General features: G+C 39.2%; 1 protein-coding gene across 1 annotated transcript; it reads right to left on the bottom strand.

The window, feature by feature from the left end:
• Positions 1-3,755: 3,755 nt before the first annotated feature.
• Positions 3,756-23,807, bottom strand: st6galnac5b (ST6 (alpha-N-acetyl-neuraminyl-2,3-beta-galactosyl-1,3)-N-acetylgalactosaminide alpha-2,6-sialyltransferase 5b). The gene is made up of 5 exons (XM_044200281.1): positions 23,596-23,807; positions 22,833-23,045; positions 13,710-14,119; positions 12,082-12,189; positions 3,756-9,260 (listed from the first exon to the last, which is right to left on the bottom strand). Exons 1-5 carry the CDS (start codon positions 23,614-23,616, stop codon positions 9,017-9,019), a joined length of 996 nt encoding a protein of 331 aa, XP_044056216.1. The 5' UTR covers positions 23,617-23,807; the 3' UTR covers positions 3,756-9,016.
• Positions 23,808-24,520: the final 713 nt, after the last annotated feature.

Here is a 24,520-nt window from a genome sequence, read left to right on the forward strand (position 1 = left end):
CATATCTTCATTTCCTCTATAACTAACTTGTTCAACAGAAGTTGTGTCAAATGTCCTCTTCACTCTCCATTGCTCTTTCTTTCAGCAATTACAGCTAAGTGGAAAGAAGAGTGAGGAAAGTCAGGTTGAGGGTTGATCTACAGTCAAGACTGCAGCTAAGAATATGTGACAAGAAGTGGAAACTGGAAGAAAAATTGCATATCCTAATTCCAGTATGTATTTCATAAATCGTGTACACTGGTACAAAGACATAATGAAGTGTTTAATTGGAAAGTGCAAGTAGGCATAGATAAGAATCATCGATTTTTGAGCATGTGGTGAAATAAAACTGCCTTTCTTTCTCTAAATTATACCCCATTGTTATGAATGATCACTCCCTGCATTATTTCCTGTATCAACAGAAAATCAAAAGAAGGAAAAAAGGGAAATTTCAACAAACAAATTTATTTCTATTCAACTCAATTCAAAATAAAAAAAATCTATTCCTCAAGGGGCAATTCGAGGCAGGTGGGTTTGCAAACACAAAACCACACAGAAACACACAAAACATTCACTCACACATATGAAGACAATCTAAAAATGTAAAATATATATATATATATATATATATATATATATATATATATATATATATATATATATGTAGACAAGGGTTAATTACTGTGGCCAAACTGGCCAACAGTGTCCAACACCACAAATGCATATTATGTCTTATGCCTTTTGAGGACTTAATTATACTTACTTATGTACTTATTTATAATTAATTATTATAATTAATTATTATTATAATTATTAATGCAAGGGATGAAATGAAATGTGATGACAATACAGTACTCGCCCCATATACTCCAAAGGGATTAAGTTTATGTAGGCAGTGGAGACACTGCACAATTGCATCTGCATTTTCATTAAATCTAAGTAGTCAAGTATTTACACAAATATTTGTACGTGTGGATGACCTCAACACCTATGCCATGAATATTTCTTTGTTTATGGCATGCTATTGACTATAAGAAATACAGAATAAACAGTATAAATTCTACAGGAGATGATCCAAAATCTTCGCTAAAATGTATCATTTCATAAATTCTACACAGCTACTAACAAGTCCAGGAAGGTACAAAAGAAAAAAATATGGTTTTGAATTGATTGTCTGTAGTCTGTAACTGAGTTACTGCTGTGTCTGTTGTCATTGTAAAAACAGAATATCTTGTCCTCTCACTGTAGTAATGAAACCTTCTGCTAAGCTTTCTCATGTAAGCAAATGGTCACTAATTATCCGACAAGGTGACTCCTGATGAAAGCTTCTCCCAGGTGACATTACACCTTCAAGTGTGGTGTCATACAGTATCTGCTGTACGCTGTAATGACCGGCAGTGGAGCAGTTCAGGCATGGGAGCGCAATCACATTCTTTTGTTGGCTGCATCAAATGTGGCTGCTGTAATTGACTGACTGCCTCAGTGGGGTTCAGATGGAGCCGGGGGTAGATTGAGCGAGATGGGAAAATAACCCATAATGCAGGCTTTTTGCCAGCAGCACTGTTGCTTCCTCCTTCGCGTCGCCATCTAATCAAAAGCACAGGTTTCAAAGGTAACAAAAGTACTCCTTCTCTGTTCTTGCTCATCTTGTCCCTCCCATCATTTCTTTTCTTTGTCTGTCAACATTGTCTGTCACCCTGACCAAACAATTTCCCTCATTTTGGAAATTGTTAATGGAGCAGAGTTGGTGCCATGGGAAGGAGTTTCAAAATGTGTCAAAGCTGTTTATCAAGCCTAGATGGGACGACTGATGAAGCGGTCAGTCCAGAGAAAAAGAAAATACTTCAGCAGTTTGAACACAGGTTGGATTAGCTTCTTTGTGCTACATCACCTCAAATCCTCACCCTTTGCTAATATCTCACATATCCCTAGTGTTCAGACACAAAACAAATTTGATCCTAAAAGGACACCTGGTAGCAACTGAATTATCTGACAGCTGCCAGTTTCCTAGATTACAAACTCACATCAAAACAGACATCAGGGAAACTAGAGAGAGATGGATTTTGTAATTGTGTGTGTAATTAATTTATAGTGCCACAGAGATTGTCAGATTGAACCTAAGATCTGACCTTTATGAACGCATAAAGATCTGATTAAGACTGTAGCTGGGCAACAAAGCCGAGATTTGTGGTGACATCAATTATGTTGTGATAATTGATAGGGATTTGTGGTGAAACCATCTATTACAGGTTCAATGAAGGCATCAGTGTACATCTCATAACTGCTGTTATTGCACTGTTTTATATCTTCTAAGTCACTAAGTAATTAATCTTGTTGATTCTGGTCTACTAAAAGCTGCTGGTACAGTCTGGTTTTTCAACTGCTAAACTGGCAGCATTAAGTCAGGGTTATCTCATCAGTTATTCTTTTGTTGCATTAATTATCCTTTTGTTTATTATCCTTTTGTTGATACAAGTCATATTTCAGAAGGACCAGACATGGCTGTATTCACATCTGTGAACATTCTGATGTTTAGCAGCAATGTTTACCATGTTTACTGTCTTAGTTTAGAGTGTTAGCATGCTAACTTTTTTCATTCTTTTTTATTAACAAAAGGATTATATACAAACATTCAGGTAAACAATATCAGCACATACAAATCAAATTTAAATGACACAAATACATATGTAGCTTGCTAACATTAGCTAATTAGCACTGAACACAAATTACAGCTGAGGCTCATGGGAATGACAATCCATCCAATAGTTCCTAAGATATTTCAGTCTGGACCAAAAGTGGTGGACCGACCATTTCAAGCCATGCCACTAGCATGGCTAAAAAGTGTCTATATAAATAACCCCACTAATGCTGCTTGCTCCTAACTTTTAACATCTGAAGAGAATTCTCTCCAAAAAAATTACAAAAAGATGTTTTACATCAGTCCGAGTTTCATGCACTGATTTGAAAGACGAAATAAACAAGTAAATAATAAAATGTTCTGATCTAGATCAGCTAGCGAGCCATCAGGTTCAGCCTTCCAACTGTAAAAACCAAAAGATAAAACACACAGCTGTGGTTTCCCTAATTTATTGTGATCATAGTCAGTGTGTTAGCCCAGTATGAATAGCTGTTAGGTTGTGGCTGGCTGTCCTTCAACAGTGTGTGAGTTTTAAAAATCTCCTGATTCACACACAACTCAGCTACTAGATTGAACAGATGTATGTACTACCATGTATTTGTCTCATCACAAGAAAGACGAGGAGCATTTGGGAGCTCGAGATTCTTTCACAGTTTTGGCCTGCAAAACTTACTGTACTTGCAATTTTCCTTTGTTTACCTTTAATAGGGCTTGCACTGGGTCAGCAAACTTGACGTAATAACAAGCGGAAAAAGAGCACTGTGCAAAATACGCACAAGGAGCTTGAACATTAAGCCAGCAGGACAGTCGGGTTCCGTGATCACAGAGAACATAATGACCCTCAGAGAAAAACAAATATGCTGATCCATCACGAGACATACAGCTGTGGTGAGAAGAATCACCTCACACTGTTTCCCTGGACTAAAGACAGTGGAGGCGCATTTGATCTTATTGATGAACAGTAAAAACCTAATGCAAACCTGAACAACATATTGCAAACAAAGCAGCTCTTTGACACCAGACTTAAGGAAGAAATCTTTGTTATTGTGTCTCCATCTGCTGGGTTTAAGGTGAAAAGATCTATAACATCTTACAGTCTTGTACAATTCCTTCAGCTTTACAGACACGTAAAACTTGAATACTCTTGTGATTTAATAAATGCATCTTATATATCTGACAAGATTTACACACATATTCAAGTATATTTTAATGTTCATGTTATGTCAAATGATGCAGTATGAATTCAGATGACAGCAGTCATGGTGAAGTTTAGTTTCCAGTTCATTCCAGAGATCTTGATAATGAAAATATTTATGGACATGCAAAAGATATGCAGATATGTAGATATTGAAAATGATCTCACCAATGCCAGACCTTATTTGGCAAGGGATGTTGTACAGTAGAAAGACTGTTAGTGCGTGTTCATTTTTGGAGACAACAGAACACAATACCTGAAAGTTTTTAATGCTGTCTGCCCCAGTGTCTTTTTTTAACTACCTCTAGGAGTCGCTAAAGTCAGACATTTCCAAATCCTACAAATAGGGGCTTTAAAAAATAGTAAAATAAAACAGTCACAAAAAACATAAACATAAAACATTAGCATCTACAAGCATAAAACACATGAACCACTAACGAAACAGTCAGCGGTTGAGTTACATTGTGGGTAATAGGCAACATGTTTTGACAAGGAAAAGGAATTTGTGGAATAAAAAATGACCATATCTCTGCCACATTAATTTGACTTTTTAAAATGTCCATTGTGAGTGTGACAATGTTATAGAAGCGCATGCTGTCTCTGGGTTTTCCTAGTCTCCTCCTCCCCTGTTTGTGTTTTTGTGTGGGTGTGTGTGCTGTGGGTGCGGCTACTTCTCCTGGCATCTGGTTCAGCTCCACACCTGACTCCAATCATCTCATCTACTCTCAGCTTAAAAGCCTCTGCTGCAGGCACTCATTGCTAGATTGTTCCATCCTACTCTGTGGACACCACAAAAATGTCTGTCTGCCTGCCTAAAAGTAAAAATCCCAACAACATCTGCCACAGATTTGAGGGAGAAAGCATGGAGTGTCGAATCACTGGTTTTATGTAGATTTATGCCCAACGATAACTGGGCAACAAAATATTATTGTGAGTCATTAGAAGTCTGTTTCTTTTATTAATTTCCTCCACTATTTCACCTTAAGTAGTGCTATACTTCTTAGTATGTGTTTGGTCTTCTGTCCTTTTACAAAGAGCATATAGAATATGGAAATATATCTAATACAGTGATACGATCCTCCTGCGGTGCCTTGTGCAAATCATGTACCACGACATACCTGGTTTTATTTCAACTCAGGACCTTTGTTGCATGTTGCCACCTCTCTTTATCTCTCCCCTGACATTTCCTGTCCCTCTTCCACATCAACTGCCAAATAAAGGTGAAAAATGCTCCCCAAAATAATGTTAAGACCATATGGACAAAAGCATGCAAAAGTTTAAATTAAAATAAAAAACTGCAAAACAAACCATTTCTTGGTCATCACTTTTTCTCCTCCTTTCATGCTCTGACACATACGGTAGCTGTGGTGCTGCAGAGCAATGCAAGCAATGGGACAAGATACAACAATTGACAACAAGTGGAGTGCACGCTCTCTATCCGATGATACAGCTGCCCATGTATCATCACTCAGTTATTCATTCCTTTTTGAAGATAGAAAACTGTCTGTGTAAGGGTCATGAAACTTAACACAAAGTAAAATGTCAGTCTTGTAAACCTGGCAAAAAAGAGACAATCACTTCAGCTAGACATTCACATCTAACAGTGGTGTTTAATTAAATTTAATTAAATAGTTGCAAGCATTAAAATACCTGATATTGTCACTGTAATTGAGTGGGTAGTGATTTTAAAAACGGCCATATGATTGATAAAGCAGTCATCTTTATTCACCTTATGAATACAGATAAAGAAAGCAGCAGCACTATGAAGCCCTCAAGGCCAAAAGACAGCCTTGAACCATCCAATCTGTTTCTAAACCATATACAGTATTTTAAATTGGTCTTTTCTGATCAACTTTCAAAGCCAGAAATCTTTTTTTAATGTGATTTCAATTTTACTTGTTACACTATTACACATTCTTAAACTGCTGCACTCCTACATTATGTTACACTTCTATTGTATACATAACACATTTATCAAAGCTTCTGTGATCAGTGATTTTAGGTTGTGGAGCCTGAACAGAAAATGCTGAGACACAATGAGACCACCAGGTGTCAGTGCAGACTCATAACACAGCCTGGTATTTAAATTAAATTAACCATTTGGTTTATTGGATTCTGGCTACTTTGTAAAAGTCAAATCTTTGGTGACATGTTATGAATCAGAGAGCTCATTCATCAATTCTTATCTCTAAAACATTTTGGCTTCATAGGATGATGGCATTTTTTGCAGGCTTGCTGATAAAGCTCCATTATTACTTTACAGCCTGCTATCATGAATACGGCAGATCTGTGACTCAGTTTGCAACACTGTGCTTATCAACAGCAGGTATGTGGTTCCGTGTGATGTGTGTCACATCACAATTGCTGCTGAGGAGATGAGAGTGTGAGTTTGTCCTGCTGCTCTATTTACAGATGTGTCACAGCCAAACACACATGGATGTTTAGGAGTATTAGACACACAAGACTGGAACTTTGGTAATGGAAATTAAAAATTTGGGGATTAGGTTGAGATTTATTCTTGATGAAAAATACAAGGATTTATTATGTTTTGCACTGTTTCTGGTGGTGTGTGAGAATAATAAGCCCTAAAACTTCTTTATTAAAACCAGTAAATCATATCTTATAATATCATATTGTACTGTTCAGCACACGGCTCACAATTCAGTGCAATAGTGTGCTAAATGAAAACCATACGTGGGAAAAAAACACAATTCAAAGAATGCAGTGCTGTGGAAGTTGCCATAAGATGTTTTGTCACCCTATCTGATTCTTTTTATCATATTGTAAAAAGCTGCATTTGTTTTGTCTTGTATTAAATGCTGTTCGAAAATCACTAAAAGGTATTCCATTCATAATTTTCAAATATACTTTACTGAAAAGTTAATGTGTAAATACACAAATTACCACACATCAAGAGCCTAAATATATACATCTCAATTTTACCCAAAATGCCTGTAACTTCCTTCTGGCTCCAAGAACCTCAGAATCATTATTTGTCTTTCCAAGGTCAATGAAAATCATGATGTCGCCTCGAGCATGCATTTAAGACAGCACCGGCAGGCTCATTTGCAGCCAGCTTGTCCTTTGAAGCCTTTAAAATCCAACCTTTCTACCTGAAGGGCCAGTAATTGGTGTGCAGAGCACACAGCACAGATCTCAGGAGCAGCCAGTGCACTTAGCATGACACCCCAGCACTGCATGGGCTTTTCTCAGAGCACCTGAGAACATTACAACATTAAGATTCCACCTGAGTACAGGCGCTCGTGGTAAAATCTGAATGAACACAGGAAGCCAGCAGTCAATGTCTTTTTTTCAGCCCCCTCTGCAGGATGGCACATCTTGAATTCTGCATTATACTAGCTGCTCTGCTCACCCTGGAGATACAGTTGGATAGCACAGCACTACACAGTAATAATCCCTTGCTAACCCCCCCACACACACACACACACACACAATGTAATTATTTGTATCAGTATTACAGTGGCTGACTCGCTCTGTAGTCAAGGGAATGCCTTTGAGGGCTTGTTCTGACATTTGGCTTTAATGAGAGGACAAATCATGGCCTAGAGTATCAGACACATGGGCTTTTCTGAGGGGCCATCTGTTGCAGAGCAAGGGAACAAAATAATAGTTTATTAACATGCTCCTTTAATCTGGATTGAGTCTAATTTGATTTAGGAGGATTATATTTACACATGATTTTAAAATGCATCTCAAGTATACACAATGAAATCAGAATTACTACACTTGTCATTTTTAACACGTTTTTCATTTTCAAAGTTGCCAAATGCGTTTCTAACCTGAACGTACTGCTTTGAGTGATCACTTGCTAAATTGTTCTTGGATTTAATGGGGTTTTTTTTTGTTTCGCCACATTTTACCATGATGTAGTTCATTCCGGGTAGATTTTAGAAATACTGATGCCAAGAGTCTAAATGAACGGACTAATGACCAAAAAAATGTCTGATTAATTAAAATTATTTTCACATTTTATTGTCTAATTGTTGTTACATTTTCCAACAATGGATCATATGTTCTTGTCATGCATCTCTTTAAATCATTGCTGCACATTAATATTTGAAGTGCTCTCATATATTTGTAGCAGAACTAGCGCTGAAATGATTAGTCGATTAATTGACTAGTCAAAAATGGCAAACATTCACTGCTTTCAGCTTCTCCAATGAGACAGTTTGTTGTTTTTCTCTGGTTTATATCATTGTAAATTGAATCTCTTTGGATTTTGGACTGTTTGTCAGATCAAAATAAGACAAGTGAAGACCTTAATCTATAGGCTCTGAAAAAATAGTAAACGTCACAAATTAACCTTCTATCTGTTTGAGGTACATACTGTATATAACAGTAAGCAGTACTATGTCTGCTTTTTTGCTTGTTTGTATTGTTTCAGTTTTTTTTTTTTACCTAAATCCTTCAATTCATTGGCGTATACTCCTATGTTTGTGATATAAGTGGCATACTGAAATGTGATGGGCTTGTTCTGTCATTCACACATACAGTATGAATAGGCTGTGTGTTACAACTATATCCTAAATATGGGGTTTCTGCAATTGTCACACTTTTTTCTCTGTGTTGTCGTTGTTGTCTGTATTGTGAATATTGTATTGTTGAAAAGGGGTAAATGTACAAATAAAGCAAAAGTGAAGTTAAAGATAGTGACTATCACAATCTGCTTTGAAAAAACACAATGTTTAATTTGTGTGAAACTGGAAAGTATAAACTCCTCCTCAGGTCATTAAAACTGCCACATTCCCAGAAGCAACGAGGACAAGACCTCAGTGTCGTCACTGAATCAGTATTCAGTTTTATAAAAATGAATCAATCATACTGCAGTTATTGCAGTGGTGTACTGTCTCATTGTCTGTCTCACAGCTTGAGTGTGACAGCTTGAGTGTTATTAAAGAAGCTCTACACAGAGTAAAAAAAACACACTTGAGCCAGCCTCCATGGCTTTGATTCCAGCATGAAACTATTATAGTTACTCTTCCAAAACATTGTTGAGGCTTTGTGCTGCTATTATGCAATGATCCCATTCTGCCAAGCTACTTAGGCAGTAGGCTAACAGCCACAACAGCAGCTTGTTCTCTCCTACTGCTGTCTCATTCATATCAGCCAGAGAAGGAATCTGCACGCTGGAAATTGTCCACACACATATTCCGCACTCCTGGGGATCGTCTCTGGAGTGAATCTCAGGATCCAGCTGGAACTGGAGTGTACGAGCTGTTCATGCTGGTGATGACAGCAGCAGGCTTCCAGTCTGGCTGGTAAAAACGGATGTTGAGGGTTCGAGCCCAGTTTGCAAACACCGTCTTCTCTGTGATGAAGCGGTGGTGGCTTCCTCGTCGGCTCCTCTCGTGGGAGAGATACATGGCGCACTCATTGGGCCCCGAGGGCTCGTAGTAATGATACGGCACGGGGGGATGGGAGGAGGATCTACACGGGAGCCGAGGAGAGGAGAAGAGAGAGGAGCAAAGCATGAAAAGGCATCAAAGTGTGAGGGAGGGATGTGGAAATAGAGTGGGAATAATTGTGAGATGAGGGTGGGGGAGTGGGGAGAGGAAGCAAGTCACAGTGGCGAAGAAAATGGAGACAGGAACAAAGAAAAACAGAAAGATCAGAAGCTCACAAATGTGTTCATTATGCACCATCTTATTCCTCTGATGATCACGGTCACACCAAGCTCAGTGGAAGACTCAACCACATGAGAGTCACTTCAGTCTGGACTGAATTTCTCTATGAGTATCCATCTGTGTCAAACTGTCCTTTGTGTCCTTGTAGATTCATGAGAGAACAACATTAGCCAAATAATTCTCCTATTTCCAGTGAAACTGAAAGTTACATAGGCATATTAAACAGCTGCACTTTGAACCTATTCTGTGAAATTTGTTATTTTTATTGTAAAATGTCAAGTTGAACGTTTCCACTGGTGCTGAAATCACAGTCATTCAGCAGCCTGACAGCATGGCATTAAAAGACATTTGAAGTTGTCACTGCAGGGAGTAAATGTTATATTGTCATTACAAGTTGAAGACATCATTAAAAATGTACTAGACAAGAATTTTATGTAGAAACACACCCATGATGTCAGCACCCTCTCCTCACAGAGGGAAGCTGTAAGAGAGCGTCCCATCCGCTGCATGCACTATTTGCCCCACTTGCTCAAATAGGAAGTGACAAACTTAAGTCCTGAGGATATGGAATTTCGATGGTGTCTTGGATGTGTAATTTAACAGATGTTACAGAGAGCGACTGTGCTTGCTTGTGCGTAATGTTAAAACTTTGGTTTCTTTGAAATAAATTAGGCAAAAATTTGTTATAGTATTATTTGGTAATTATGATTTACTATGATTTGGTTGGCTGTTTTCCTGGTGTACCATGTTCTTTCCTCTATATGATTAAATATAATGGTATTTTAAAATAAATATGTGAAATAAATATATCGAAGTCTTGCTTTTTTGCCTTTTGTTAAAAATGTGAACATGAAATTGAGAGTTACATTGAAAGTTGTTTATCTAAAATAATTAACAAGGTGAGATCATAATTTTTCACTTCATTAAAACTTATGATGCCTTCAAATGAAACTCAGTATTTCTGACCTGAAAAGTCAAGGAAACAATATTCTTGGTGTTGAGGTGGTTTAAGTCATGTGAACACTGTTGCTAGGAAACTGACAGTAAAAATTGTCTTGTTTCTTTTTCAAAGACCGTTAATAGTTTTTGTGTCTTTGTGCATTTCAATGTCAAATATAATAGATTAAAAAATAATAAAAAGAGGCTTTCATAAGCTCACTTATAACAACACTTTTTAAAAACGTTACCATACATCACAACTCATGAACTCTGAGCTTTCACTTACAGAGTCGCATTGTGGTACATTCAAATGGACTCTTCTTAGGAACACGTCAAATGCGACCCAACATGAAGACACCAAACACAAAATGACTGATAAACAGCAGTGGTGAGTAATCTGTTCACAGAATTGGATGATAATGGCTGGATGTACTCCAAGTTTTATGGTGTAATGGTACGCTGTCACTTAAAGGGACAGTTCATCCCAAAATCAAAAATGCATATTTTTCCTCTTACCTGTAGTGTTATTTATCCATCTAGATTGTTTTGGTTTGAGGTGCTGAGTTTTAGAGATATCGGCCGTAGAAATTTCATTTTCTAATATAATGGGACTATATGGCACTCTGCTTGCAGTGCTCAAAGTGCCAAAAAAATACATTTGAAAAATTCAATAGCAATGTCTCTTTCCAGAAATCATGACCCATTTACTTAAAATAATCCACAGATTTGTTGTGAGCAGTTTCATGTAGGAACTATTATCTGCTCACAACAAGGTCTGTGGATTATCTTGAGTAACCGGACTGGCACTTTGAGCACCGCAAGCTGAGTGCCATATACTTTAAAGTGCATTGTAATTTAAGTGACCTTACATTATGTTTTAGCATATATTTTACATATTTATATTATATGTTTTGTTATGTTATGTATTTTGGTATCTTTTTTGTATTTTATGTTCTATTTTTCAATGTTGATCTGCAAGACAGATTTCCCTTTGGGTATAATAAAGTTAAAGCTGCTATAATCAATATTTTTTCATTGAATGAATCAAAGGACTATGTGTACATGTGAAAGGTGTCACTTGTAGTGATGAACCCACAGAGATTTATCACCAGACTCTGCAGTTTCCCTCTCCTTTACGGAGCTTTATAGCGTCTTTCAGCTCATTGTTTCGGTTTTACAGCAGCTTTACTGTTTTGGTTCAGTCTCACAGTTCTCATTAGCGTTGTTTTCAGAACAGCAGGCAGCTGTTTTCAGTGAAAAAGCTAAGATAAACCCACTGTACACTACCTGTCCAGCACCAAACAGCAGACAGACACAGTTAGCAACTAGCTAGTGAGCATGGTGGAAATGAATGCTAAATTTTCTCCACATCTACTGGATGAGTAAATAAGCCAATAAGCTAACAAGTTTGTCATGTGAACGTAAAAGGTGGTAATATGTCAGTGTTGTGTTCTCAGCTTTTTTCACTGCCCCCAAGTGGCCACAGAATCATGTAACGAAGGTTTAAAGTTGATGTTATTGAAGTTAAACTAGAAAGCTGTGTTCATAAACTTAAATAAATTAACATTTTTTTATCATTCCTTTGGTACAAAGGTGCTGTGGTTTACCAATAGCATATAGTCTTGGTATTTTGGTATTTCTAGCTTCCTACTAGTGTGCAAAGTTGAAAAATAATCTGATCCTACCTGCAGAAATCAGGTGGCACCATGCCATACACGTTGATCCTGTCACACAGCTCCAGGGCTATGGCCATGGTGAACCAGCCGGTACTCAGCCAGGAGTTGGAACTCTTCCTGGAAGACAAGAGGAGATGGCCATTTTTAGTAAATCCATACTCATATAATGTAAATATATTTTTTATTGGGAGTACTGGCTCCTTCCAATAGACCAAATGAGACAAGATTAAAGCTGTGAACCCATAATTCCAGATTTTACCAATTATCTTTTCAGAGATAAACACAGATGAAGGCAAAAAGACAGATTGAAGAAAGACTTTCTTTGTTTCTGTGCCTTGTACACAACAAAAAAGAAAATATCCATGAGTAAGACATTTATTCTGGCTTACATGAAGGCTGAAGTGATTGGTTTCTCCATTCAAATGCAATGTCCTCTTATCTTCCTTTGGGCTTACTGTTCACATGCAAATGAGTTTATGAATGGCTGGACTGACATTGACAAAATGTCTTTATCTATTTGGTTCTTATTTTGTAAGCTCATATTCAGTGAGCCATTTTTCTACAGTGCAGGTACCTCATTTGAAAAGAGACATATAACTATCACGTGTTAAAGGCAGGAAACTTGCATCTGTTTCATGTTCAGTGTAAAAAGAAAGACAATTGCCTGGTTTTTAGGGTGGTCTCAGTATATTAAAATCCTGTTTGGTGTTCCATTACATTTATGATGATGAAATTTGTTCTGTTCATTCCAAACTAAGCACTACATCTGCCTATGAAAAACCTCCTGTTTGCCAGAGTACTTCTCTCAGTTTCTGCAGGGTGTTATTATACATTTATAATGTACTATTAATGTATGGGATGTCCTGTTGTCTTTGCAGTGTGTAAGTTGTGTTTAAGTCTCAGCATCAATGTCACAAAACTCCTGATACAATTATTATATTTGGAAAATAGTTCCTTACTACAAAAAAACATTTGTGAGAAGCTGTGTACCAAAGCTTAATTCTGTCAAAGTTCCCACTAAAGCGAGAACAGCTTGGCAGCTGTGGCACTTCCTTGCATAAAGATCCTGATGCTGCCAAGCAGAGCTGCAGGATGAGGGCAAGCAGAGGCTGTTAGGACTCGACATCCAGCCACTCCCCATCATCACTGCTTAATGATAGAAGTTCTCATACTACACAACATTTGTATCTGTCATGTTGTTTATCTGCGTTCTGTCTTATTTGAGTACCTTTGTCACTTTCAGTAAATAATTTGTCAGTTCCCACTCCAAGATACTGATGTATTGTTACTCATAATATTGTTTTCTGCTTGTAATAACTGGCGAAACATTACGCTTCTGGAAGAAACCAAATGACAATGAAATAAAATGTGTGTTTTCTTTCTGATGTTGAGCCACTTCTGTAAATGTCTTACTACATGAGATAACAGACAAGTTTTAATCTAAATCCTATTAATAATGCACTGAATGTTTAGAACTTATTTTTTTGTCATCGAGTCATAAGCTGAAGACATTGTTTTTGTGTTTGCCCTTCTCTTGTTTTTTACATATCTTTTCACACACAGATTTGCTGTTTGTCTCAGTTAGCTCAGTCCAAAACAAACCTCACAAAGACAGGACTGATTCTGTGAACATTTACCTATCAATTCCTGTTTCCTTTTTAAATAGTTCATCAAACTTCAGCATTTTGATCCGGGAAATGATGTAGACTTTAAGTTTGGGAAGTAGCTGGTTTAACAGCCTGAGGCTGTTGTAAACGTGGCCTTTTCCATCCCGTCTCATGCAACTGCTGGGTCCCCAGAAGATGAACACTGTGTCTTGGCTCGCGTTGAGCAGCTCCTGTCGGCTCCGCAGCACCCTCTGCAGGCTAGAGTGAGCTACGACACGCAGGCTTGTGCGTTGGCCAACATCCTGCTGATAGCCTATGCTGGGAGCGTCATTCATACGGATTACACACTCAGAGCGGTCGATTTCTTCACCTCTCTTCCTCCCAGTTAGCTGGCCGGAGCTGGTCACCAGGGCACAAGTCCTGCAGTGCATCTTCAGAGGCTGTAAAGGTGAAAGGTGTAAGGTCAGAAATACTTGTAGTTTCATTCAGAGAATATTGACGACAAGCTGTAAAACAGTAGTTTTAATCCAAAGCATAGTCTTATTAAGCCATTACAAAGATTTGGGTATATGACATATTCTCAGAGGCAATAAAAAGTTGAGGTTGTCTGAATAAGGCTAAGAGTCTACGTGCTAACAAAAAGTCTACATGCTAACATCAAGTCTACATGCTAACATGCTCACAATGACAATGCTAACAAACACACGTCTAGCAGGTATAATGTTTACCATGCTAATTAGCACTAAACACAAAGTATAGCTGAGGCTCATGGGAATATTATTAGTTTTGCAGATATTTGAGCATAAACCAAAGTATTGGACATATTCAATTTTTGACAATGGATCAATGGTGAAAGGATCACTAAAGTTATAATTCATTCCAAGGTGAACATGAATGTCTGTACACGTCATGGAAGTCCATACAATTGTTCAGATATTTCACTCAAAACCACAAATGTCATCCTCAGGTGCTAGAGGAAAAGTCAGTGGATCACCAAAGACTGACACTACCATCCATAGAGCCATACTGCTAGTGTGGCTTAAGAGTAGCAAAAAGATAAAGTAGCAACAGACAAAAGGGATGAATCTGCAACATGTAGCCATCAAGGTCAAGTTTTACTTGCAGAGATCCTTGGTTTGACCTTAGAGGCTGGCTGCCAAAAGAAAAAAAACCAATGACCCTGAAAGAGTTCAGCATAGTCTGTACAACAGCACATGTAGCTACAACAGCCATGACAAGGGCGCTTTCCACAAGCTTGATATAAAGCATCTCTTGTAAAGTAGTAAAAACTTTGGAATTTGATTCCAGGCTTTTTAGATTTATATTCACAGGTTAATGGAATTTTTCATCAAGCACCCACACAATGATAACTGAATAGGACCTGAATAAAGTCTAATTGGCACCGAATCGAGCAGCTAGACTGGTAATGGGCTGTTCTGTCAGGTATCCTATTATTCAAATGCACTGCAGATTATCAGGGTTGACAGTAGAGTAGAGGGTATTCTGTGCAGGAGTTTGATTTTGTAGGAAATTAATAAATACAACTAAGTCTGTGCATTTATTCAGTCTAACACATAAAACAATGACTGCATGTACAGTAGTGGTCAGAACATACTCCCTTATACAGAATCCAGTTCACTCAGAAGATCGTTCATGTCCCTAAGCTTTGTAAAGGTAAGATGTATTGCAGGGCTGTTGTATTGGTTTGCATTATATTGACCGGGTATTCATGGTGTTGTGTCCAACCAGATTTTTCAAAGTTGAAAAAGGCAAGCTCGGATTGAATGATCCGACAGTATAAACCCAGAGACTCTTCACATGAATTATTCCCAACCCTAACAGAGAGCCACATTGGCATTCTGAACTGTGCTCTGAGCTTCACACTCCATCAGGTTCTGAGGTGGGAATGTGTGTGTTCGTCTGTATGTGTGTGTATGCATACATACAGGTGATATTACTGGCGCCACAGGCTACGCTGCTCCCACTGCTATATTTATAATACTCTCCCACTATCTCTGTGACCCCACACTGAATGATTGCCTAGTGTGTATGTGTGGTTCGGGGGGGGGGGCACTATGCAATACAATTCTCTACAACTTTCTAAAAGGGTCTAGATCCAAAACCAGTTGCAATCCCTTCTATACACACAAACACACACACACACATACACACAATCACAGTCTCTATGCATTGAGGAACAGGTATTTCCATTCCCCAACATATTGCCCAAAGCAAACCATTTCTTGTTGGAGTGTGTTTGCACTCTCTGTACGCAGACCCCCTCCCTCAATAATAGGTAGGCTGGAGCAAATTACGCGCTTCACTACACAAACACACCCTCCCTGCCTTAGCTGGGAAAAATCAGTCCTTTTTTGTTTCTTCTTCTACATACAACGGATAGAGTGCATTTCCCCCTCGGCACTGTCCAAACAATTATTCCCAAGTAACTTTTAATTATTTTAAAAGTCAGGGAATGTGTTAAACTAGTAAAAGGCATATGAAGGTTGCATGGCCGGTGTCGTAGTTTAAAGTGCCTGTGAAGTGATAAAAGTGTCCTTGACAGTGATGCTGAAGCTCCAGTGCCAGCACCCAGAGCTTCTGACAGCTTGATGATGCAGGGAAATAGCCATTTATAGACCATGTATCGCATTGAGAGGGGCTTTCAGAATCAGATGGAGAATATTTCAGATTGCAGGCAGCTGAAGATGCAACCCACAGACCCACAGTTGAATGAGTGTAATGTATTGCATATTAAAAGGTAGATATTTACTCATTATCAGCCTTGAATTAACACAGTGGTCCTTTAATTTGTGAACCAAATAGCACCTGAACACTTGTTGACTCCCACACACACACTCAGTCTGCACTTTATCATGTGGACAGAGGGCTGTCTACCTTGATCAATAATGCATAACTTCATAAGCAATACGCTTTCCTGGATAAACCAAAAAAAGTAATAGGTTCAACTTTACAAGGTTATTCAGTGAACTTTGATGTGATGCCGACTGGATTAACAGATGAAATCCACACTGAATACACTTGATATGACTGTATCTGAGCTCGGAGGGGCCATAGCTAACTGGCAGTGTACTTTGTTTGCCTTATCATGTGGTGTTTTATGGGGCAGCCTCATTATAATTACAAATGTCTTTATTAAAGGATGATGGGGCGGGACTCAACAGTAAAATCCAGAAGACACAGGTTTTGCACCCCAGTTACTACAAGTGTTGATCCACCCATATCTTCAATGGCACCGGGCAACCTCTCCCCATCACCATACTCACCTGCTGAAACATCACTTTCTGGACCATCTTCAGCAGAGACGACTCAGTTGACTCATCACCTCATCCAGATCTCTCATCATCTCCTCTTACTCCTCTCACCTCTGCCGCCACCCAGTCAACCCATCCAGGCCTGCTTTCCCCTGTGCCACACCATGTCACCTGTCCTTCACCCTCAACATCTCCCTGCACTTCAGCTTGGAAAAAGAGACGCACCACAGAAGATGCCATTCTTACGATTCCTTCCTTACAATTCTTAAGATTGGCACACTTGGACCAAGAGAGACAGCAGCAGGACAATGAGGACTTCTGGTTTGCTGCATTCACTGCAGACGTGCTAGCTAAAGTCAAACCAGAGTATATATCAGAAGTTAAAATCTAATCTAATCTAATCCAGGTGCTATTTGAGGCAGTGAGGGATTTCCTAAAACAAATAAAAGACAGCCGCTCTTCTGTACAGTATATAGTTTTGTTTTTATTTTTGATTTACAACAAGTATGTCAAGAATATACAAAATAGTGTAAATAAAAATGTTTTGTATTCATAATGTGTGTGTGTGTGTGTGTGTGTGTGGCTTGTTTGTGGCTTGTTTTAACAAGCCACACATACTTGTCCTGCCGTGGCACCCTGTGGTGTCAGGAAGTACGACTTGCAGCCTGTGGAAACAAGATCAGCTTCTTCCCCGATCTCAGCGCGGACCTGATGCATAGGAGAGCCAAATTCAACCCAGCGATAAATCAACTCAGAGTAGCATTATAGCTTGTACACCCTGCGACACTCCAGTTCTCCATCAATGGATCCAAACACAGGTTCACAAGTTTTCTATTAATGAATGAGTAATAGGAAAATCCTATTTATATCATGGAATATTAATGGGGCAAATAATATTCGTAAATGTAACCACATTTCAAGCCACAACTTAATGCAGGCATAGCATTTCTGCAGGAAATGAATCTTTGAAATAGAGATATTAGAAGGATTCATAAAAACTGGGTAGGGAAAGTTAATCATTCTAGATTTATTTCTAAAGCCAGAGGCACAGCCATGCTTATTCATAAAGACATCCTCTTTGAAGCAGACAAGATTGTTTCTGATTCGAATGGTACATATATCATTGCCTCTGGAAAACTCCCCTCAACACTTTAATATCATTAAATACAGAAACTAAGGGTTGTGTTTCACTAGGAAGATGTATTGTGTACTATATTGAGTTTTTTTCCATGCATGTTTGTGTATGTTGGGATACTTCTTTTGTATATAACTTGGAAAATTCAATGAGTGATAAAAAAGAGAGAGCTGTGGCGTTCAGAGCAGCAGCAGCAGAAGAAGAAGAAGAAGCAGTTAGGCGTATGGCTCTGGTTCCAGTCCCAGTCAATTACCACCCACACACTGACTCCAGACTCATCAGTATGATCCTGTTTATACACTTCCCAGGGGAACCCAGGATCATAATTGCTTTCAGAGCAAACCCCATCAGTCAGCCTCTATATAATATTGCACCAGAGCCTCCAATGTTCCCCTCACCCTTTCAGTTTAAGAAGGGTAGAGAGTACAAACCTGTAGGAATACACACTTGGCAAGGCTGAGCTATTTAGAGGTCAGCGAGGAGTCAAAGAACAAAAAGGCCCTATTGTCATTGTTAACCATGGATTTAAAGGATAAGGCTGAGGTTATTCTATATTTATCTTATTGTCTACAAATCCCATGAAAAGAACATGGCTTTGTCAGAAATCACTCCCTATTTACTTCACAGTATATTTATTGAGATATAGAGAGTGAAATTTATGCACAATATGGTGCCCTCAAAAATTGCCAAAATGAAACGAAAAACGTAGCGTCCATGGCATGTACACAACTTTCTGCTAACAATCCGGCAATGCATTGCTTCAAATTTTATAGATGCAAAAAATTACAGCTGTGGGAGCCTACGAATTAGGTCACAAAAATAAACTTCCGTGTTTTAAAAAGTCTAAATAACAGATAGGCATAGTATTCTTTCGCCAAAGTTACTAAAACAGGAGTAGTGGATAGTGCATTTGTCAGGGACTATTTTCAGCTGCAGGTTTGCTATGCTACTGGGAATTTATCTCTGAAAGACTGACGTATGTGAGATTGACTAAACTACAGTTCCCATGTTTATCATATAAAGAAACATATGTGGGCCATTAATGTGTTTTTAATTGTTTTTGGACAACAATAGAGATCTGTGGCACAGAGGAATAAGCTATATTAGGCTTTGGCTACATATGCAAATCTTTTTAGGAAGATCAATTTATTTAATTGGATTGGTTGACAATACGAAAAATATAGAATATCTCCAACCTTATTAATGTCAAACATGCATTGGTATGAGCAGTGGTGGGCGAACATGAAGACTCAGCTGTATTTGTTTTTAGTGGCACAAATTATTTAGAATAATTACTTACTCCGAAATCCTCCTGACAGTTGACATCTCATTAAGCTCCTCCTGGTGACACACATTCAAGCCGCAATCCTAAACTTGCTCTGTTCTCAATTTGAAGGAATAAAGGCGAGATAATCAAGGCGCTTGTCTTCTTCTTCTTCCAGTCAACCTCAGACAGAGAGAAGGGGAAGGGCTGCATCTCAGAAGACGTAGCCTCGTTAGCAGCACGTGAGATCTGATCACAATGCGGGCACAATCGAGATAACAAGAACGCATTTTAATACCAGGTGTAAATGCAGAGAAATTTGGCTATGTAACATCACTCTGAGGTTGACACCTGAATTTGCATATCCTGGGAATTCGTAAGCTGTACATTAATATACCTACAGTACTGTATAAGACAGCTTAAATTGTATGTTGGAAAGGGGTCAGTGTAGATAGGAGAATTCTTTGCATAACTGACTTTCTAATGACACCTATTTCTCCAAGGCTGACTGCATTAAAGGCTGTCAGAGCACAGAAAGGTATTGCCCATAATAAGTAGGTACATCATAAACTGGCACAGGCACACAATCCACATTCATGCTCTCACAGGCTTTGTGATTAGAGTGTATAAAAGCCAATGTAGATTGATTCTGCTGACAGTTCTTAAAAGGTCAACATCTCTTTAACTGGAATCGGCAAAACATCAGTGAGGGAGAGAAGATGAGGAGCGAAGCAGAAGAATGGAGCGGCAGTCTATTTAGGTGTTCAAACTCAAATGTGTGTGTGTGGACGTGTGTCTTTGAAAGAGTCTATTCAACTCTGAAGCGCTAATAATTACTGTAGCTTGTCAAAGAAAAGAAATACATACTAGAGGAGGACATCTCACAAAAACCTGCAGACATTGCAGAAGGCAGACAGAGAGGAACATAATGAACACTGAGACTCCTAGCCAGTTGCTCAAAATATCCCACATAAATGTGCACTATAACTTTGAAGTTTGATCTCACAGTATATAGATTTGTGGGTTTAAACACTGCTGGTTTGCTGTTTTCATATCACCATTAAGCACTGAAAGGACTGAAGGAAAAGCCAAATGACGAGCCATTAACCCTCGGCCACATGAAGCAGCACAGTCTTAGTGATTAATGTGTGCTGGGTGCTTTGCGACCTCTTGGGTGAGACATAAATGAGCGAAGCAGCCACAGACCACCACCCACCTTAGTGAAATCACAGCCCATTCAAACAAGAAATGCACGTAAGTTAATATGGGCCATAAACAGGGTCTAGCAGGCACATTAGACTGAGCTCTTCTCACATTTTCAAGCATCCTGGCTCTGATGAGGGCATACAATTTTAACAAGGTTTCTGGGCATTTTGCATGGGGTTTTCTGCATGCATGCACCAGTGCTGTGTGAATGTGTGTGTAACCCTGTGTGTGTATGTGTACATGCTTGTGCCAAAGCCAAGATTCCCTCCAGCACCTCAGATGACCATGCAGGGAGCAGTACAGACTGATCCACCCACTCCACAGATCCTACAGCAGGTCTGCTCTGGTTAGTCATTCACCGGCTCTGTCGGAGGGTGCAGCAGCAGCAGAGCTGGAAGCCCCCATGGGAGAGGGCTGGGGGGGGGAATTGACACTAAGCAGTATGAAAATGTCGCAGTGTGGATCCATCATGAATGAGCTGTCAGCCAGGAGCATGTGGACCGTCAGGAAATATAAAGTGCCTACACCGCCAGAAAGTCCAAATTGAAGCAGCTGCCTCTCATTTCTCGTAAGAATCTGTAGATTAATGTTTCTTTTTCATTGACTTTAAAGGGAACTGATGGGGGTTACAACATCACAGAGGAGCCCTGAACTTAGAATCTGGCTAAGTCAAGAATCAGAGACGAGTCCAGGAAGTCTAAGCCAGATCAAACCTCTCTCCAAACCAAAGTCACTCTCACACTCTCATGTTACTGATCGTTAATCACTGAAAGGTGAACTGTAACCAACACTTTTTTTCCTTCCAAATCTTCTCCTGCCAAGTGCTGCCTGAGCAATACAACGTCCTTTCCACTCTGCTGTGCCTCTCTGCGTATCTTCCTCACTGGGGGGGGGGGGTTAGGGGACACAACGCTGTCTGAATGATCTATCAATCTGAATGAGCTGTCTGTAACACCGCGCTGGGTCTGAATGATAGGCCTCTGCATTACAATAACACTGACTGTGGCGCTTATGTCAATAAAAGATTTCAGCGGTGATGTCTTAAGTAGCCCTTCTAGTAGAAATCCATCCTGTTTTAAGTGCTTTTGTTGCTAAATATTTCATATGGATACATTAATTATGAATCAAGAAACTGAGTGAACTACAGAGATGATTTAGAGATAGTACACTGCAAGTTCAGCTTTTGAGTTCAATGTTTAAGAGATTAACTGATATTATTATAGCCTTAAAGGGGGCAATAAAACTGTAACTCCTATTTTATGCAAAGATTTCCCCCATTAACAGAAATTGCTACACAATTTAGAGAAAAAAAACATTTAGAGAACTTTACTGTTATTGCTAAAAACAGTGCACTGCCTTAAAAACATAACAATGAGATGTAACAAATATGCCAATAATCAATGTATTACCCAAATGGAAAAACCTGGATGTCAGACTCAGCTGGAGAAGGACATAATGTAGCACAAAAGTCAAACACACAGAAGCTCTTCCTGAAACCAGGGCAGCACCCAAAGCTTCAAAAAGCCATTTTCAGTGCATACCTGAACTCTACATTTACATGCTAGTCTCTCTGCTTTACCTGGATGACAGCAGAATACAGATCAGGTGCAGTTCTAATTACATATTTACAAAAGTGCTACAGCAATAAATGTTCTTTCCGAGAACTAGGTGCTCAACGCATATGTCACAAATATGTCACACACAAATATGTTAAAATGTACTAAGTTAATTCAAATTTCTTACTGTACAATGGCAGGAGAGTAAAGGCACTACTGTCATGTTAAAGGACAGCCAAAGTGTGTAATGCGGTCAGTGTATCAAGCTAAATGTGTCCATCGCACATCCCAGACAATAAAAAGCTGTCCTTGTCACTCGTATCTCCACTGCTGGCATCCATGTGCTTCTTCCAAAACCTGCCAGTAATGCTATTCCCCCAAATCCCACTCCCCTCACCATGCATGCACTGACAACAACCTGATCCTTCACCACAAACACTGCCATTGTTATTGTTGGAACACACAACCAAGCTGAGTTTTAAAGTATGTCTCTGTGGAGACAAACTGGCATCCAAATATAATGGCATCTAGGCCCTGTTTAATAATCATACACATATTCTTCTTCCTTTTGGCCTCCTTGGTAGCTTTTTAGTAGAATTATTGGATATGAAATAACATGAATATTTTAATGATTCAAAGGAAGAACCAGTTGCAACGTCATTATCGATGAAATTGCACAAGGAGACAGAGTGTCCCAGTGCACAGATGGTGCATATTTACCTTATGATCCATGACACCTGTGTACCCCTCAAGTGTTGGTGTTGGGAGTCGTCTCTGTGGCCTCTCTGGCTTTTTTGTGGATGGAACAGGACCATCTGAACGGTGGGAAGGTGATGATGATGAGGAAGATGATCTGTCACCAGAGCTGCTGTTGTACACCAACATGAAACTGGTAACCATGGTGACGATGATGATGCCACTAACCCCTTGGCACTGGAGAGACACATGAAAGACATAAGTTCAAAAAGACCATTAAAACCAACATGGAGTCAGAGCTCTTGATTTAGAAAACAGGCTTCAGGACAAGAGCTACGTTTTTGGTCAAGAATTCACAGTTAATTAAATGTCAGCTTTCAAAGCAGAGGCAACGCAATCAGCTGCTCTTTCCACGTGCAAGACTGCAAATGAAATGTCAGCTGTGCCACTCAAATGAGCCGTCAACAGGGCAACATGTTTTAAAGAGCGGTGCAAAAATAGGACTCTGCTGCTGAAGTCAAACATGTTTCATAATTAGCACTACCCCTCCCCCGCAGAAAAAGCAACAATCTTGCGCTCCGATATAGGATTATTATTATAATTATAGGAATCAGATGCATTTACTGTAAAAGATGAAAATAAGATAGCACAAAGTGCAACTAGGTCACAGTAGACTATATAATGACACAGCTCAGCCTGCAACTCACTTCTGAGCAGCAAAAACACTAAAGCCCCCCCACAAAGGAGCATTACAGTGATGTTTCCTGCGGGTCTCATTCATAATTACCACTCTTATCTTCATCTTCATTTCCCCTCGTTTCCAGCCGCAGATCGAGCCTTCATCCTATCGGGGGCCAAAGCTCTCTCACAGCGCGTCGGGACTCTTCAGCATGCAACACCTGAGTGGCAGCATCGCTGGGATCAGCGCGCAGCGAAAGAAAACGACGCTCCACTACTCTTTTCCCATGCTCTCTTCCACAGGGACGCCCTGACTCAACTCTGCGCTCCTCATGGTCCTAAACTACTCACTTCCCTGTTTACCTCAGTTTCAGGGTTCACTGGGGGTTCATGAGATGGTAATTACACACATAACAGTATGATAATGTGCAACACGCAGTCACGCAGTAACATTCCTATTCAGTATTTTTTTTGGGGGGGGGGCTTTGTGGTTCTCAAATGTGTTTATATTGTGCAGTTGTATGTATCTATATATCTGTATCTATATCAACTTTCTAAAATATTCCTATACAGCTTTTACTTGGCACAATTATCAAATGACAGTTGTAAGTCTCAACACAGCGTGAAATAGCTCATTTTCTCACAACAGTAAATGCATTGTTCACCGCTTTCATACAGAATCACAGTTATTTTCAAATGGCCCATTCAGTCTGAGTGATCAAAATGGGTAAGACTGTTTCTCTAATGAAATGTATTATTCTCAGATGTGATCAATTTGCCCATTGTGTAAATCCTCACATCCAAAATCTATCCAAGCATCATAACTATCTATCCAAGCATCATAATCTTTCAAACATTTAAGTTTCGTATATTTCAGTTTCTCCCACCCTACTCCCCATGTTTTCAATCAATCTGAGGATTTCTATTCTTCGTGGAGATGGCAGGTGTTGGGTTATCCTTATGACCATATGTCTCTGCTGGGAGCAATGAGTGCTGCATATGTTTTCACCACAGCTATCGGATGTGAGGTAGAC

This window comes from Siniperca chuatsi, linkage group LG6 (assembly GCF_020085105.1).
Source record: "Siniperca chuatsi isolate FFG_IHB_CAS linkage group LG6, ASM2008510v1, whole genome shotgun sequence".
NCBI classification, from domain to species: Eukaryota; Metazoa; Chordata; class Actinopteri; order Centrarchiformes; family Sinipercidae; genus Siniperca; species Siniperca chuatsi.

Coding starts and splice junctions, on each gene's coding strand:
- st6galnac5b (XM_044200281.1), bottom strand. CDS start 23,616: ATGAAGATGAAGATAAGAGTG. Junction 14,120..22,832: donor CAGGTGTCATGGATCATAAG/GTAAATATGCAC, acceptor TCACCTTTACAG/CCTCTGAAGATGCACTGCAG. Junction 9,261..12,081: donor GTGCCACCTGATTTCTGCAG/GTAGGATCAGAT, acceptor GCTCCCGTGTAG/ATCCTCCTCCCATCCCCCCG.